The following is a 14,027-nucleotide window of genomic DNA, read 5'->3' on the forward strand; positions in this document are numbered from 1 at the left end:
CCAACCTTAGTCAAAGCCTTTGTAACACCTGCAGTCTTGGTTGTCACACAACAGGGACATGCATGAATGAGCTGCCACTCAGATGCAAGCTTAATCGTCACTGTAGAGCTCTTCGCTTATTGTAGACTTCCCAGGGAAGTTCCCTGACACTACCGGCGGACTTCTCATGCTCAAAGGATGTAGAGGATCGCCGAGCACTCAGAGCCTCACTCTGGCTGGCTTTCTAGGCATTGGCAGTTGAAATGGTTCTGTTACATCCACCGTGTTTAGCTTGTCCGTTCGATAGACCATGGCGTCCTCAAGGCCATCCGACAGTTCTTCCGCCAATGCGTTGATCTTGGTTCCTTCATTGTAGGCAAGGTAGGTCAAAATATGGAGGAACTGCAAGTAGTAGGTGGCAAATTCTCCTTTGCCTTGGTTTAGGGCAACAAGTTGGCAGCGGGCTGTACCTCGGGGGTCGGAATCTCTGAATGGTGCTTCCAGTTGGGCGACGAAGGTTGTGATGGAGGAGAAGGGGGCAGCGGGGTTGACGTTGACAAGTAGGACGATCTGATCGAGGGCCATTCATTCCAGTCGACTGACGGCGTAGATTACCTTTGCTCCTTTTTTATTTTTTGTTTAATTCAATAATTGCATTACCTTGGCTCCCTTGTTGCAGAACTGATCATCATTGACTTCCAGTTTGATTTGAAGTTCAGTGATGAATCCGGGGAGTTTGGAATATGTGCCATCGAATTTCTCAGGATCTGGAAACTTCTCAAACCTGAAGATAGAGACGGTAGTAGGTGGGGGGGCAGTGACTGTAACGGGGACAGCCTCTTCTATGTATCGCTAGAATCCAATAGAATAGATGCGGCCGTGCAAGATAGAAATCAGGTGCAGATTATTTCAAAGATACTATCGCTAGAACTTAATAATCTTTAAGGGCTCTGCTACCGATAATGGGCAACTTCAAGATGAGGATCCGGACAGTTGGGCGGGAATGATCCTGAGTACTTATACTCCAAAGGATTCTATTCCCTGCTCCTACTTCATTACTAAGTTCCGGTGCTGCCTTCTAGCGGAATGGAAGCAATACCATCGCTACCCCCGCTTCTCTCTAAGCGTCAGCGAGTGCTTCCGATTCCGAAGGCAACCACCCTTAGTCAAAGCCTTGGTAACATCTGCAGCCTTGGTTGCCACACAACTGGGGCCTGCATGAATGAGCTGCCGCTCAGGTGTAAGCTTAATCATTGCTGTAGAGCTTTCGCTTATTGTAGACTTCCCAGGCATAGTCCCTTCCGCTACCGGCGGACTTCCAATGCTCAGAGGATGTAGAGGATCGCCGAGCACTCAGAGCTTCACTCTGGCCAGCCTTCTACTCATTGGCGAGGCATAGACTCGTAAGTCATTGCTCCCATGCGTAGATCCTCTTCCTAGCGCTCAGAATGTAGTTACTCTGACAGCTGATAGCTAACCACACTGCCGGTACTTGCATGTCACTGTGCAACTGGCTTCTAACAATAACTCTCAGCATGTAATCGGGCCCTGTGTGTGCTCATACACCAGACAGTTAAGATGGCTCCGTTACACTACTCCCCTCTTCTAGGGTCTTGGTCTCCGAGATCTGAAATCTATATCTATTGCCAGTCCATATAACAAAGAAACTCCTTTGGTGGGGGAGGGGACTAGATCGGAGGGAAATGCTACTGGCCTACAGTCCTTTTGTCTCTTGGCTTCCTAGGATACCTCCTGTGAAAATCCTGAAGGGCTTCTTCAGCACTCTTTCTGAGATGTCCCCAGGGTTCCCATGTAGCGTCCTCATTCTCATATCCTTCCCATAGCACCAGGTATTCTACCCTTCTCCACTTCTTATTGACTTGGCTATCAGCTACTTCCTGGACGATCCAGTTCTGTTCTCCTGCAATTTCCTCAGGTTCCGGTGGGGGAACTCTTCTCTCAGGGTCTACTGGCACTCTATAGGGCTCTACGAGAGAAACATGGAAGACAGGGTGGATTCCCATTTGCGGGGGAAGAGAGAGCTTGTAGGCACGCGTACCAATAGCTTCTAAGACCTTAAAGGGTCCCATCTTCTTCTGATCCAATTTTCCCAATGGCCGCTTTGTTTGCACATTGCGCCGGTCTAACATAACTTCATCTCCAGGCTTGATTTCAGGCGGTGCCAGGGCATGTGCATCATACCACCGGGCCATCCTTAGTTTAGCCTTTCCCAAGCTTACATTCATAACCTGCCAGATAGATTCCCATTGAGACACCATGACCTCGCTTGCTGGATTGTTCCATTCAACACCTTCCTTTGGGGCTGGCCAGTTGGTCCTGGGTTCATATCCATAGTTGGCATAAAAAGCCGATACTTTGGTAGACTCAGAGACCGCCGAGTTGTATACATACTCTGCCAAAGGCAAGAGGTCTGCTCAGTCATCCTGTTGATATGAACAATAACTCCGCAAGTAATGCTCCAGGGTCTGGTTAACTCCCTCTGTCTGGCCGTCCGTTTGTGGATGGAAAGAAGTGGACATCTTCAGCTTCACATTGAGGAGGCTCATGAGAGATTGCCAAAAGTGAGAGATGAACCTGCTATCTCTGTCCGAGACTATGTGATCAGGTAACCCATGGAGTCTCCAAACTTCCTTCAAGAACAACTTAGCCAAATGTTCCGTTTTATTGAGTGTAGGAAATGGGATGTAATGTGCCATCTTTGAGAAGTGATCCACTATTACCCAGATCTTTGTAAACCCATTTGACACCGGTAATCCCACAATAAAGTCCATAGAGATGGAAGTCCATGGCCGATAAGGTATCTCCAGTGGTTGGAGCATACCGAACTTCTTATATCTCGAGGTTTTATTCCTCTGGCAGCTGTCACAGCTCCGGACATATTCCTCAACATCCTTATCCATGTTGGGCCAAAAGAAATTGTTTTTCACCCGCTGTAATGTCTTGAACTGGCCGAAATGGCCCGCCACTCTAGAGTCATGGGTATCGGTCAGGATATCCAACTGGAGCTTCTTGTGTTTGGGAATGTACCATCGATTCTTGTAGAAGATGAAGCCGTCCTTGACAGACAAGTTCTGGTCCAAGTTTGGTTTTCTTTCAACCAGGGAGTGGTGCAGTTCCTGCCAGATTCCATCCTCTTTAGCTGCCGCACATAGACGCTCAAGGAATGTATTCTGCAATTGATTCACCCTGACAGCCGCTAGCGTAACAGGATCCAAAACCAATTGACCTGGCCTAAAAAACGTCTGGGGCTCTGGCCGCAAGGTTTCACTCCCCTCTTCAGGGCGGTGGTCCCAACGCCTTGATAGCACATCTGGTTTGCCATTTCTTTCTCTCGGTCTGTAGACAACTGTGAAATTGTAGCTTGCTAGGTCCTCAGACAATCTAGCTTGCCGCCTAGTGAGAACTTTGCTAGAATTGAAGTACTCTAAGTTCTTGTGGTCTGTGAAAACCGTGATCTCATGCTCGCAACTTTTGAGCATATGCTCCCATTCCCGGAAAGAGGCTACAATAGCTCACATTTCCTTATCATGAATGTCATAGTTGATCCCAGCCGGGGAGAATTTCTTAGAATAGAAAGCTACCGGGTGTAGTTTCCCATCTTCCCCATACTGAGAGAGCACCGCTCCTTTGGCAAAGTCACTTGCATCAGTTTCAACCACAGTTCTTCTGCTAGGGTCAAAATGGAGAAGGATTGGAGCGCTTGTGAATAGCCTCTTGAGTTCCTCAAATGCTTGTTCACAGGCAGCGGTCCAATACCATTTCTTGTCATTTTGCAAGAGGTCGGTCAATGGTTTGCAAACTTTACTGAAGCCTTCAATGAAGCGGCGATAGAAGTTTGCAAATCCCAGGAAACCTTGCACTCCCTTAATGTTTTGGGGTACTGGCCATTCCTGAACCGCCTCTACCTTATCCTCTGACATAGATACTCCCCTTTCCGAGATGTGATAGCCAAGATATTCTACTTCTCGGACATGGAAGGATGTCTTGCTGATGGAGGCACACAGTTTTGCTTCTCTGAGCTTCTGTAGAACCTTCTCAACCAGCCTTTCATGCTCTTCCTCAGTCTCTGAGTAGATGAGGATGTCGTCGATATAGACAACCACTCCTTCATCCAGTAGTTCTTTTAGCACATAATTGATCATGGCCTGGAAGGCGGAAGGGCCGTTGCATAGACCAAATGGCATCACATTATACTGATACAGTCCATAGCGGGTCCTGAAAGCGGTTTTCCACTCATGTCCCTCTGCTATCCTGATCAAATTGAAGCCGTTCTTCAGGTCTATCTTTGTGAAGATCTTGGCTTTGAACAACCTATCCCTGAGCTCGCTCATGATAGGCAATGGGTACTTGTCTTTGACGGTGACCTTGTTCAGCCCTCTGTACTAATCAACACAAATTCGCCATGTGCTATCCTTCTTAGGTATGAACAATATGGGTGCCGCTGCTGGGCTGCTAGATCTGGAGATCTTTCCCAAAGACAATTCTTTGTCTAAGTACTCTCGGAGGGCTTTTTACTCTGGAGCAGAACATGTGTATAGCGGGCCAAATGGGGGAGCGGTACCAGGCAAGAGGTTGATCCTCAGCTCATTTCAGGAGTGCGGAGGCAACTCCTGTATCTTCTCTTGACTGAATACATCAGCCCATTCCCTATAGCGGAGAGGTATCCTTTCAGCGATATCTCCTCCATCCTCATCATGCCATACTGAAGCGGCCAGTTGATATACTACAACTTCTGCTTCCATCATTTGATATGAAGAGATGAGTTCAAACTTGATCGCTACTGGGAGATAGTTCTGCTTGCAGTAGTCACTTCGCCAGCTTATGGTATCGAGTTCCCAATTGATATCCGGGTTATGCTTCCTTGCCCATGCAATTGGCAGGTAACCGGATATTCCTTCTTCCAAAGTGGCTACCTCCCATCGGAGCGTCTCCCTATGATCTCCCATGCTCATGTGGACTGGGTGGATGTAATACTCTCCTCCGCCCATCATGACATCTCCTTGAGCATCATACATTGTCAGAGGTTGATCTCGCTGCACTAAGGGAACTCCATGCTTCCTGACAAAACTCTGGCTGAGGATTGCTCCTGTACAACCGGTGTCAAAGAGGAATGTCCTTGGGCGTTTTCAACTTTATTCTTGACCGTCCATGACAGTCCTGCCTTCAGTATTGGCCTCTTGCCATGTACTGGTAAGGATGGGAGCTTCTCTTCCAACCTTCTTCGCTTCTGTGCGGGTTCTGGGCTTGATTCTCTTTGTCTTTTCTCCATTGCTAACAGCTGCGGGCACTACTAAGATCAAAAGATCCTTTGGTTCTATTCCCAAGCGATGATATAGCAAGTTTATTGTGTGGTAGACTGGTAGCAGTCAGAAGTTTCTTGTGGCAAATGTAACTTTGACAGAGCACTTACAGACCAGCTGTTTCGGGTCATAAACCCATCCTCAGAGTGCTTGGAAACAATCAAATAGGCGGAAACACAATCATAATTTATTGAAGAGAAACAAGGAAATCAAGACCCAAAAGAAAACTAGTAAATATAGACTCTAAACAGACACACTTTCTACCAGATGACTTCATTGTCCGAGTCTTGCTCAAGTTGAAAGACGAAATCTCCTGTAACCTCCGGGAGTACAACAAGTGGTTCCTCTGCTACAACAGCAGCCACTTTCGCTTTCTTCTGAGGATTGGGCTTGCCATTTCCTCGTTTCCTCTTTTGTAACCTCACTGCTGCCACTCGGACTACATTAGGTTCCCTGGACCAACAATCGGTCCATTTGTGTCTGGACTTGATGCACTTTGCACAAGTCAGTCTATGCACTCTACCAATAGGGAGTACTGGAAGGTTATACCTTCAACCATACTTCTGCTTTTCTTCTTTCTTCTAGAATATCCCCCGGGATACCCTTCAGTTCCACCGTTTTATCTTTGGAACTTGCTTCCTTCTGGGGTTTTGAGGAGCTTGCAGCTTCTCTCTTCCTCTTGGGGTGCCATTCCTTCTCAGCGGGAGGTTCTTTCTTGGTCCTGGCGGGTGCTTTTTCAGCTACTACCGTCTGGTAACTCTCATGGGTGTGTCCTAGCTCTCTTAGGTCAGCTATCCGCTCCATCAAAGACTTTGGCGTGGGGGTAAAGAGAGCCCAACTCATGCCTAGGTCCGGAAGGAGGGAACTAAGGATCTTATCATCCACTAACTGACACTCATAGCCAGTCTTCCACATCAGCTGAATAATGCTATTCAGGAAGGAGTCTATTCCTCCCTTGACTGTGTGGGTAAGGGTATTCCATTGGGCTACAGCATCATCCCTAGAGATGGCTTCGCCAAACACTGCTCTGAGAGCATCCACAAAGGAATCCCAACACCTCCATCTCTCATCCAACACCGCAGGCATCCCAGCTATCCGGTTGGCAGAAGCTTGGTCAATGGAGTTGTGATAAGCTTCATACCATTTGACCGGAGCATCTCCTTCCATCAGGTTGGCAGCATAACGGATCCTGACCTCTTCAGAGGTAAAGGACTGGCTTTCAATGGAGAAGACGTTCTCACATTGCCGGATGAAGGTCTCCACATTGTCTGCTTTGCCATTGAACTTGGCCGGATGGGGTGCCTTGGGTTCTCGGGCCCTAGAGGCAGCCGAGGAGTGCGAGGGGGCCGGAGGTCTCATGAACTGGGCCATGGAGGCCAGGAGTTCTTTCTGTTGCTTTTCTAACTTCTTCCTAAGGTACCTCCGCCATCCTCTTCTGTCACCATCCTCAGGTTTCGAGTCTGAGCTATCTGAGTCTCCTCCTGGGTTGGGAGCGCCACCAACCGGGGGGACAATTCCATCTCCTCCACCATTACCCACTGGTTCTGGGTTCTGGTCTTCTTCACCAGGGTTTCCTTCTGGCTGGAGGTTTCTCCTAGGTGACTCTGGGGGTGGTGAGCCTCTGTGGGATTCTGGGGATAACCCCTGGCGAACCCAGGCTGGATAAAGCCCAGAGGGACCACTCCTGACCGGTGTCTGGGAGTAGTAGTCATCGTCTCCTATAGGTTGTCAGGGGGGCCTAGCTAGGCCACCTGCCAAAGGGCTTCCTGGAGCTCTTTGAGGAGGCAGGGGTGAGCCTCCAATAGTCATTGGCATTATCAGGGGAAGAGTTCTCTGCCTGATAGACCTGACCGGAAACACTGTAAAGGGGTTTACCCTCTGGTGGAAGGTTCTCAGTGCCGCTCTGGACGAGGCCCTTGAGTTCTGCGGAGGTGCGGGGTTGGGGACAGTTGCTGGTGTGGGCATTCTGGCGATGGAGAGCCTTCCTTCATTGATAGCTCTCTGGATATCCTCCAGGAAGTTAGGGGGCATCGCGGGGCTTGTCCACTCAATGTCCTCCATCTCATCCGCTCCTAAGTCATCTCTTTTAGCATAACTCTGGAGTTGTGCCTGGACTGAGAAGACTTGTTCTTGCATGTAGCCAAAGGCATTCCTGAGCAGGACTCCCTCAGCTTCTTGTCTTTCTTGCACCAAGGCTAGCGCATTACCGGCCTTGATGACTTCCTGTTGCAGGCTGTGCTTAAGGTAGCTCTGCAACTCTGCAAAGAAGTCCTGTAGGGTGACTTCGTCGGCATCTTGCCAGGTGGGCTCACAGCGGGGAATGTAGAACTGGAGCGCCGTTCTGGGCCTGTGGATCAACTGTGTCTGACCCTCTTGGAACTCTAAGGCTGCCGGTTGCCATTCAATCTGAAGAGGCACTTGGTGGGCCGGGAGGGCGGACATGTTGTAGAAGGAAGAATAATCTGAAGGTGATTTGAGCACTAAAGATTATCTATAACGGGGACAGCCTCTTCTATGTATCGCTAGAATCGAATAGAATAGATGCGGCCGTGCAAGATAGAAATCAGGTCCAGATTTATTCAAAGATACTATCGCTAGAACTCAATAATCTTTAAGGGCTCTGCTACCGATTATTCTAGGTCAAGATGAAGATGAGGATCCGGACAGTTGGGCGGGAAATGATCCTGAGTACTTATACTCCAAAGGATTCTATTCTCTGCTCCTACTTCCTTACTAAGTTCCAGTGCTGCCTTCTAGCGGAAGGGAAGCAATACCATCGCTACCCCGCTTCTCTCTAAGCGTCAGCGAGTGCTTCCAGTTCCGCAGGCAACCACCCTTAGTCAAAGCCTTTCTAACACCTGCAGCCTTTGTTGCCACACAACTGGGGCCTACATGAATGAGTTGCCGCTCAGGTGTAAGCTTAATCATTGCTGTAGAGCTTCGCTTATTGTAGACTTCCCAGGCATAACCCCTTCCGTTACCGGCAGACTTCCAATGCCCAGAGGATATAGAAGATCGCCGAGCACTCAGAGCTTCCCTCTGGCTGGCCTTCTAATCATTGGTGAGGCATAGACTCGTCAGTCATCGCTCCCATTAGTAGATCCTTTTCCTAGCGCTCAGAATGTAGTTACTCTGACAGCTGGTAGCTAACCACACTGCCGGTACTTACATGTCACTGTGCAACTAGCTTCTAACAATAACTCTCAGCATGTAACCGGGCCCTGTGTGTACTCATACACCAGGCAGTTGAAATGGCTCCGTTACACCAACAGAACCTCCTACTCAAACGAACTACATGAACCACCCCAGACAGACCATCCCTCCTCACAAACCATATTCAAGGAGCCTTCAACTGCGTTGACCACATCCTACTAGCAGAAATCATGACCCAACAAAAATTTCCGACTTACCTAACCAATTGGTGAAAGGAATTCAAAACCAACCGAACACTCCAATTCCAGTTCAACCACTAACTAGAATTCACACAACTATACAACTCGGGACTACCACAAGGATCCCCGCTATCCCCAGTTCTATTCATGATATACGCAGGAGTCATAACAGACACCAGCAACTCCAACAAAGAACTCAACACCACCTACATAGGCGACGCCGAGCTCGTCCAAATTGCGAAAACAACCCTCTTCGCCACCAAAAGACTCAAGGAAAGGATGACTAAAAGGGACAAAAAGGCAACACCGCTCATCATCAAATATGAACCACAGAAGTCCGACCTTATCTTCTTCAAACCTACAACATCGAACACCCCCACACCAAGACACTCAGTCACAATCGCAAATGAGGAAATCTACCCCAAAGACAGACTCAAATACGTCCGAATCTGGCTTGACTCAAACCTCTTTTTCCGACCACACATCGAAGAAACCATCGCCAAAGGCCTCCGTATACTAGGGCAAATCAGGAACATAGCATACCTCCCTGGAACAACAGTAAAATCCACACACCATCTTGTCATCCAAGGCCTTCTCCCCACAATCCTATGGGGATTGGAAGCGTGGTATACAGGAGCAGACCATGCTCTCAGATCACTCTCTGTAACTGGGACAGTCTATACACGTATCGCTAGAATCCGATAGAAAGATGTGGCCGTGCGAGATAGAAATCAGGTTTAGATTATTCAAAGATTCTTTCGCAAAAACTCAATAACCTTTAAGGACTCTGCTACCGAGTAGAAAATACTTAATAGCACCGATGGAGACTTGGGAGAAAATAGATAGTTGGGCGGGAAGGATCCTGAGTACTTATACTCCAAAAGATTCCGTTCCGCTGCTCCTACCTCCTTACTAAGTTCCGGTGACTCCTTCTAGCGGAGAGGCAACAATACCACCGCTACCCCGATTCTCTCTAAGCGTTAGCGGGTGTTTCCAGTTCCGAAGGCAACCACCCTTAGTCAAAGCTTTTTGTAACACCTGCAGTCTTGGTTGTCGCACAACCGGGACCTGCATGAATGAGCTACTGCTCAGGTGTAATCTTAATCGTTGCTGTAGAGCTCATCACTTATTGTAGACTTCCCAGGCATAGTCCCTGCCACTACCGGCGGACTTATCATGCTCGGAGGATATAGAGCATCGCCGAGCACTCAGAGCTTCACTCTGGCTGGCCTTCTAATCATTGGTGAGGCATAGACTCGTCAGTCATTACTTCCATGAATAGATCCTCCTCCTAGCGCTCAAAATGTAGTTGCTCTCACAGCTGGTAGCAAACTACACTGCCGGTACTTGCATTTCACTATGCAACTGGCTTCTATCAATCACTCTCAGCATGTAACCGGGCCCTATATGTACTCATACACCAGACAGTTGAAATGGTTCCGTTACCCAAGCCACAATTAAGGCCAACATCCAGCTCTTTCAAGACATGTTCTTAGCCATGCTCCATCATGGAGTGCACCCAGACCGATGGAAAGTGGCAAAATGCAAAATGATCCCCAAATCAACAAAATCTGACTACTCCTTAGCCAAAATATACCGGCCCATCTTTCTTCTCCAATGCTTCAGTAAAGTACTGGAGAAAATAGTGGCGACAAGACTATGCACTGCCGGGTCCACCCTAGAGACCCTCACCAAAGACCAAATCGGAGTCAGGCCAACAATCTCAGCGGTCGATGCCCTACTTCGCACCCTCACCCCGATCCAGCAAAATCTCCTCCTCAGACAGATGATTGGAGTCACCACAGAGAGACCAGCTCTCCTCATGAATGACATACAAGGAGCCTTCAACCGCGTCAACCATCACTCACTCGCAGAAATCATGATCCAACAGAAATTTCCGCATTACCTAATTAATTGGTGCAAGGAATTCAACACAAACCGAACCCTTCAATTCCAGTTCAAACACGAACTAGAACCACCACAACCATACAATTCAAGGCTACCCCAAGGATCCCTTCTATCCCCAGTGTTGTTTATGATCTACGCTGGAGTAGGAACAGACCCAATCACCTTCCCCAAGGAAATCAAGACCACCTATATGGATAATGACGCGCTCGTTCAACTCGCGAAAACACCTCTCCTCATTACTAAAAGTCTGAATGAGAGGATGGCAGAAAGAGTAGAAAAAGCAGCGCCCCTCAACATCAAATACGAACCACAAAAATCAGATCTCGTCTTCTTCAAACCCACGACATCATGTAACGCCACACCAAAGAACTCAGTGGTCTTCGCTACAGAAGAGGTCCACCCCAAAGACATGCTCAAATATGTTGACGTCTGGCTAGATCCCAACCTCTACTTCCAACCTCACATTGAAGAAATCATCGCCAAAGGTCTTAAAGCCCTAGGCAAAATAAGAAACATAGCTTACCTTCCAGGAACAACCGTGAAAGCTATCCATAACCTTGTCGTCCAAGGCTTTCTCCCCACGATACTGTGGGATCAGAAGCATGATGGACAGGAGCTGACCACATTCTGTGACCAGTCTCCCCACTCTATAATAAAGCAGCCCGAATAATCACCGGCCTACCCCGATGGACGAAAACCGAAAGACTGCTAAAACAGGCAGCACTCCCCCCCCTCGAACACCTCCTCACCCACAAATCACAAAAGTACGCAACACATATCCTCTGTCACCCCGCTCAACACTCACTAAATGAAGAACTCATGCAACTCCTCCCCACCAAAACATAACAAACCAAAGGAACTGGCGTCCATCGAATTGCATCACTCATGTTACCTTTCCAGGAACCAGGCAACTGCAGAGAATGATTGATTCAAAATGACCTCCTCATTAGGTGGATGGTGCCAGTATCTTCTGTTCCTACTGTTCCAGGTTACACACCGACCGATATGGGTACGCTTTCACGGAGCTCAAAGTACCGATGGCTACTACCGAGGTAGGAGTTCCGCAATATTCTCAGTGCGCGACAGGTATGGTTCACTCTCATCCAGGATGGCCTTCGCGAATTATGAGTTCAATGGCATTCAGCCTGGTTCGACGAATGATTCAGGTAGAGTACAGAGTCACCGATTTAAAGATGTTCAAAGTAAAAATAGTTTTTGGAAAAAGCGTACCAAAGAGTTATGCTCGCGTATGCAGATGGTTTATATTGTTAAGATGCTTATATTGCCGATGATGATTCAGGCTAGTCAGGGAATGACACAGGATTTATATCCCTCGCTTATATCTCGAGGACTGACTTTCTAAATCTATCACAAAAACTCGGGGCGCCCGAAAGACCCTCAAAAGATGTCAAGTAAATCCATTCCGCCCCTTCTAATAGTATCCCTCCATCCATCACTTTCCATGTATGCGCCTTGCCTCTTCGCTTCTCGATACCGATCACTGGTATTTGTCAGTTCCTTCCTCATTGGTACTTGGAGGTGTGTTATTTATGCTTAACCCTTCCCATATCGCTTTCCCCGCATAGTGGAGATACTCAATGCCTATAGGTACTGCCGATTGGTACAGGGTTAGCGGACAGTGCTCCTCGTTTCCTCGATATTGGTCCGAACCTCTATCCGATTGCTTTGCCTCTTCCCTCAAAGTTTCTGTGGTACCACAAGTGAGTGTTCCGGCGGTTTGACTTTCCGGGTGTTAAATGAGGGATCGAAAACGTTGTTTTTTCAGGTGGGAAACTGAAACTCCGCAATATGAGCGCATACTGGCCACACCGTGCCTCGAAGGTGCGGCCAGAGGTCAATGGTGCATTGTACAAGTCATTCCAACTGTTCCTACTCTGATTACCTCTCAATACACCCCTAACACCTACACTGTCTAAATACAGTTACTATTACTTCTCCTCCTATAAGAGGACCGCTGCGCTGCGATCCACCCACTCCATTGACTCCCACTAACACCCAGGTTTCTCAGGATCCTCGAGTTGCACTAATCCATCGGCTTTTACCACTACCATAATACTTTGTGGAATAGTCGCTACACGCTCCCTTGAGATTACGTGGCGTCGTCATCCGCACCGTACGCTATGTTCACCCCGAGCCACCTGGATGGGTCCTCCCCACCAATGTCAAGGAATTCAAACAACAGTATCAGCGCGATATTTCTGTCCTCTTCAACCACCTCACTGTCTTAGTCCAGCGGATCTGCCATGAAAGGGACACCGCTCGTACACAACTTGGCGCCGCCCACGAAATCATTGATAACTTGGAAGAGCAAGTAATGGAGCTTAACCTTGACCTCAATGTCGCTCGCACTACCCCAGCCACCACCACTCCTGTCTGCGTTGTCACTGTAACGGAGCCATCTTAACTGTCTGGTGTATGAGTACACACATGGCCCGATTACATGCTGAGAGTTATTGTTAGAAGCCAGTTGCACAGTGACATGCAAGTACCAGCAGTGTGGTTAGCTACAAGCTGTCAGAGTAACTACATTCTGAGTGCTAGGAAGAGGATCTACGCATGAGAGCAATGACTGACGAGTCTATGCCTCGCCAATGAGTGAAAGGCCGGCCAGAGTGAAGCTCTGAGTGCTCGGCGATCCTCTACATCTTCTGAGCATTGGAAGTCCGCCGGTAGCGGAAGGGACTATGCCTGGGAAGTCTACAATAAGCGAAAGCTGTACAGCAATAATTAAGCTTACACCTGAGCGGCAGCTCATTCATGCAGGCCCCAGTTGTGTGGCAACCAAGGCTGCAGGTGTTACCAAGGCTTTGACTAAGGGTGGTTGCCTTCGGAATCGGAAGCACTTGCTGACGCTTAGAGAGAAGCGGGGTAGCGATGGTATTGGTTCCCTTCCGCTAGAAGGCAGCACTGTAACTTAGTAAGGAAGTAGGAGCAGGGAATAGAATCCTTTGGAGTATAAGTACTCAGGATCATTCCCACCTAACTATCCAGATCCTCATCTTGAAGTTGACCATTATCGGTAGCAGAGCCCTTAAAGATTATTAAGTTCTAGCGAAAGTATCTTTGAAATAATCTGGACCTGATTTCTATCTTGCACGGCCGCATCTATTCTATTCGATTCTAGCGATACATAGAAGAGGCTGTCCCCGTTACAGATAATCTTTAGTGCTCAAATCACCTTCAGATTATTCTTCCTTCTACAACATGTCCGACCTTCCGGATCCCCAAGTGCCTCTTCAGATTGAATGGCAACCGGCAGCCTTAGAATTCCAAGAGGGTCAGACACAGTTGATCCACAAGCCCATGACGGCGCTGCAGTCCTACATCCCTGGATGTGAGCCCACCTGGCAAGATACTGATGAAGTCACCCTACAGGACTTCTTTTCAGAGTTGCAGCGCTACCTTA

General features: G+C 48.2%; 3 protein-coding genes across 3 annotated transcripts; all 3 read left to right on the forward strand.

The window, feature by feature from the left end:
* Positions 1-8,839: 8,839 nt before the first annotated feature.
* On the forward strand, positions 8,840-9,397 carry LAJ45_07743 (uncharacterized protein; the record flags this gene model as incomplete). Its single annotated transcript, XM_046117298.1, has 1 exon — positions 8,840-9,397. One exon carries the CDS (start codon positions 8,840-8,842, stop codon positions 9,395-9,397), a length of 558 nt encoding a protein of 185 aa, XP_045969594.1.
* An 844-nt stretch (positions 9,398-10,241) lies between these two features.
* Positions 10,242-11,270, forward strand: LAJ45_07744 (uncharacterized protein; the record flags this gene model as incomplete). Its single annotated transcript, XM_046117299.1, has 1 exon — positions 10,242-11,270. One exon carries the CDS (start codon positions 10,242-10,244, stop codon positions 11,268-11,270), a length of 1,029 nt encoding a protein of 342 aa, XP_045969595.1.
* A 1,139-nt stretch (positions 11,271-12,409) lies between these two features.
* On the forward strand, positions 12,410-13,025 carry LAJ45_07745 (uncharacterized protein; the record flags this gene model as incomplete). Its single annotated transcript, XM_046117300.1, has 2 exons — positions 12,410-12,454; positions 12,690-13,025. The coding sequence occupies 2 exons, from the start codon at positions 12,410-12,412 to the stop codon at positions 13,023-13,025; spliced, it is 381 nt and encodes a 126-aa protein (XP_045969596.1).
* Positions 13,026-14,027: the final 1,002 nt, after the last annotated feature.

The sequence above is a fragment of the Morchella importuna genome, assembly GCF_003444635.1.
Source record: "Morchella importuna strain M04M26 chromosome Unknown Morimp01GS025, whole genome shotgun sequence".
NCBI classification, from domain to species: Eukaryota; Fungi; Ascomycota; class Pezizomycetes; order Pezizales; family Morchellaceae; genus Morchella; species Morchella importuna.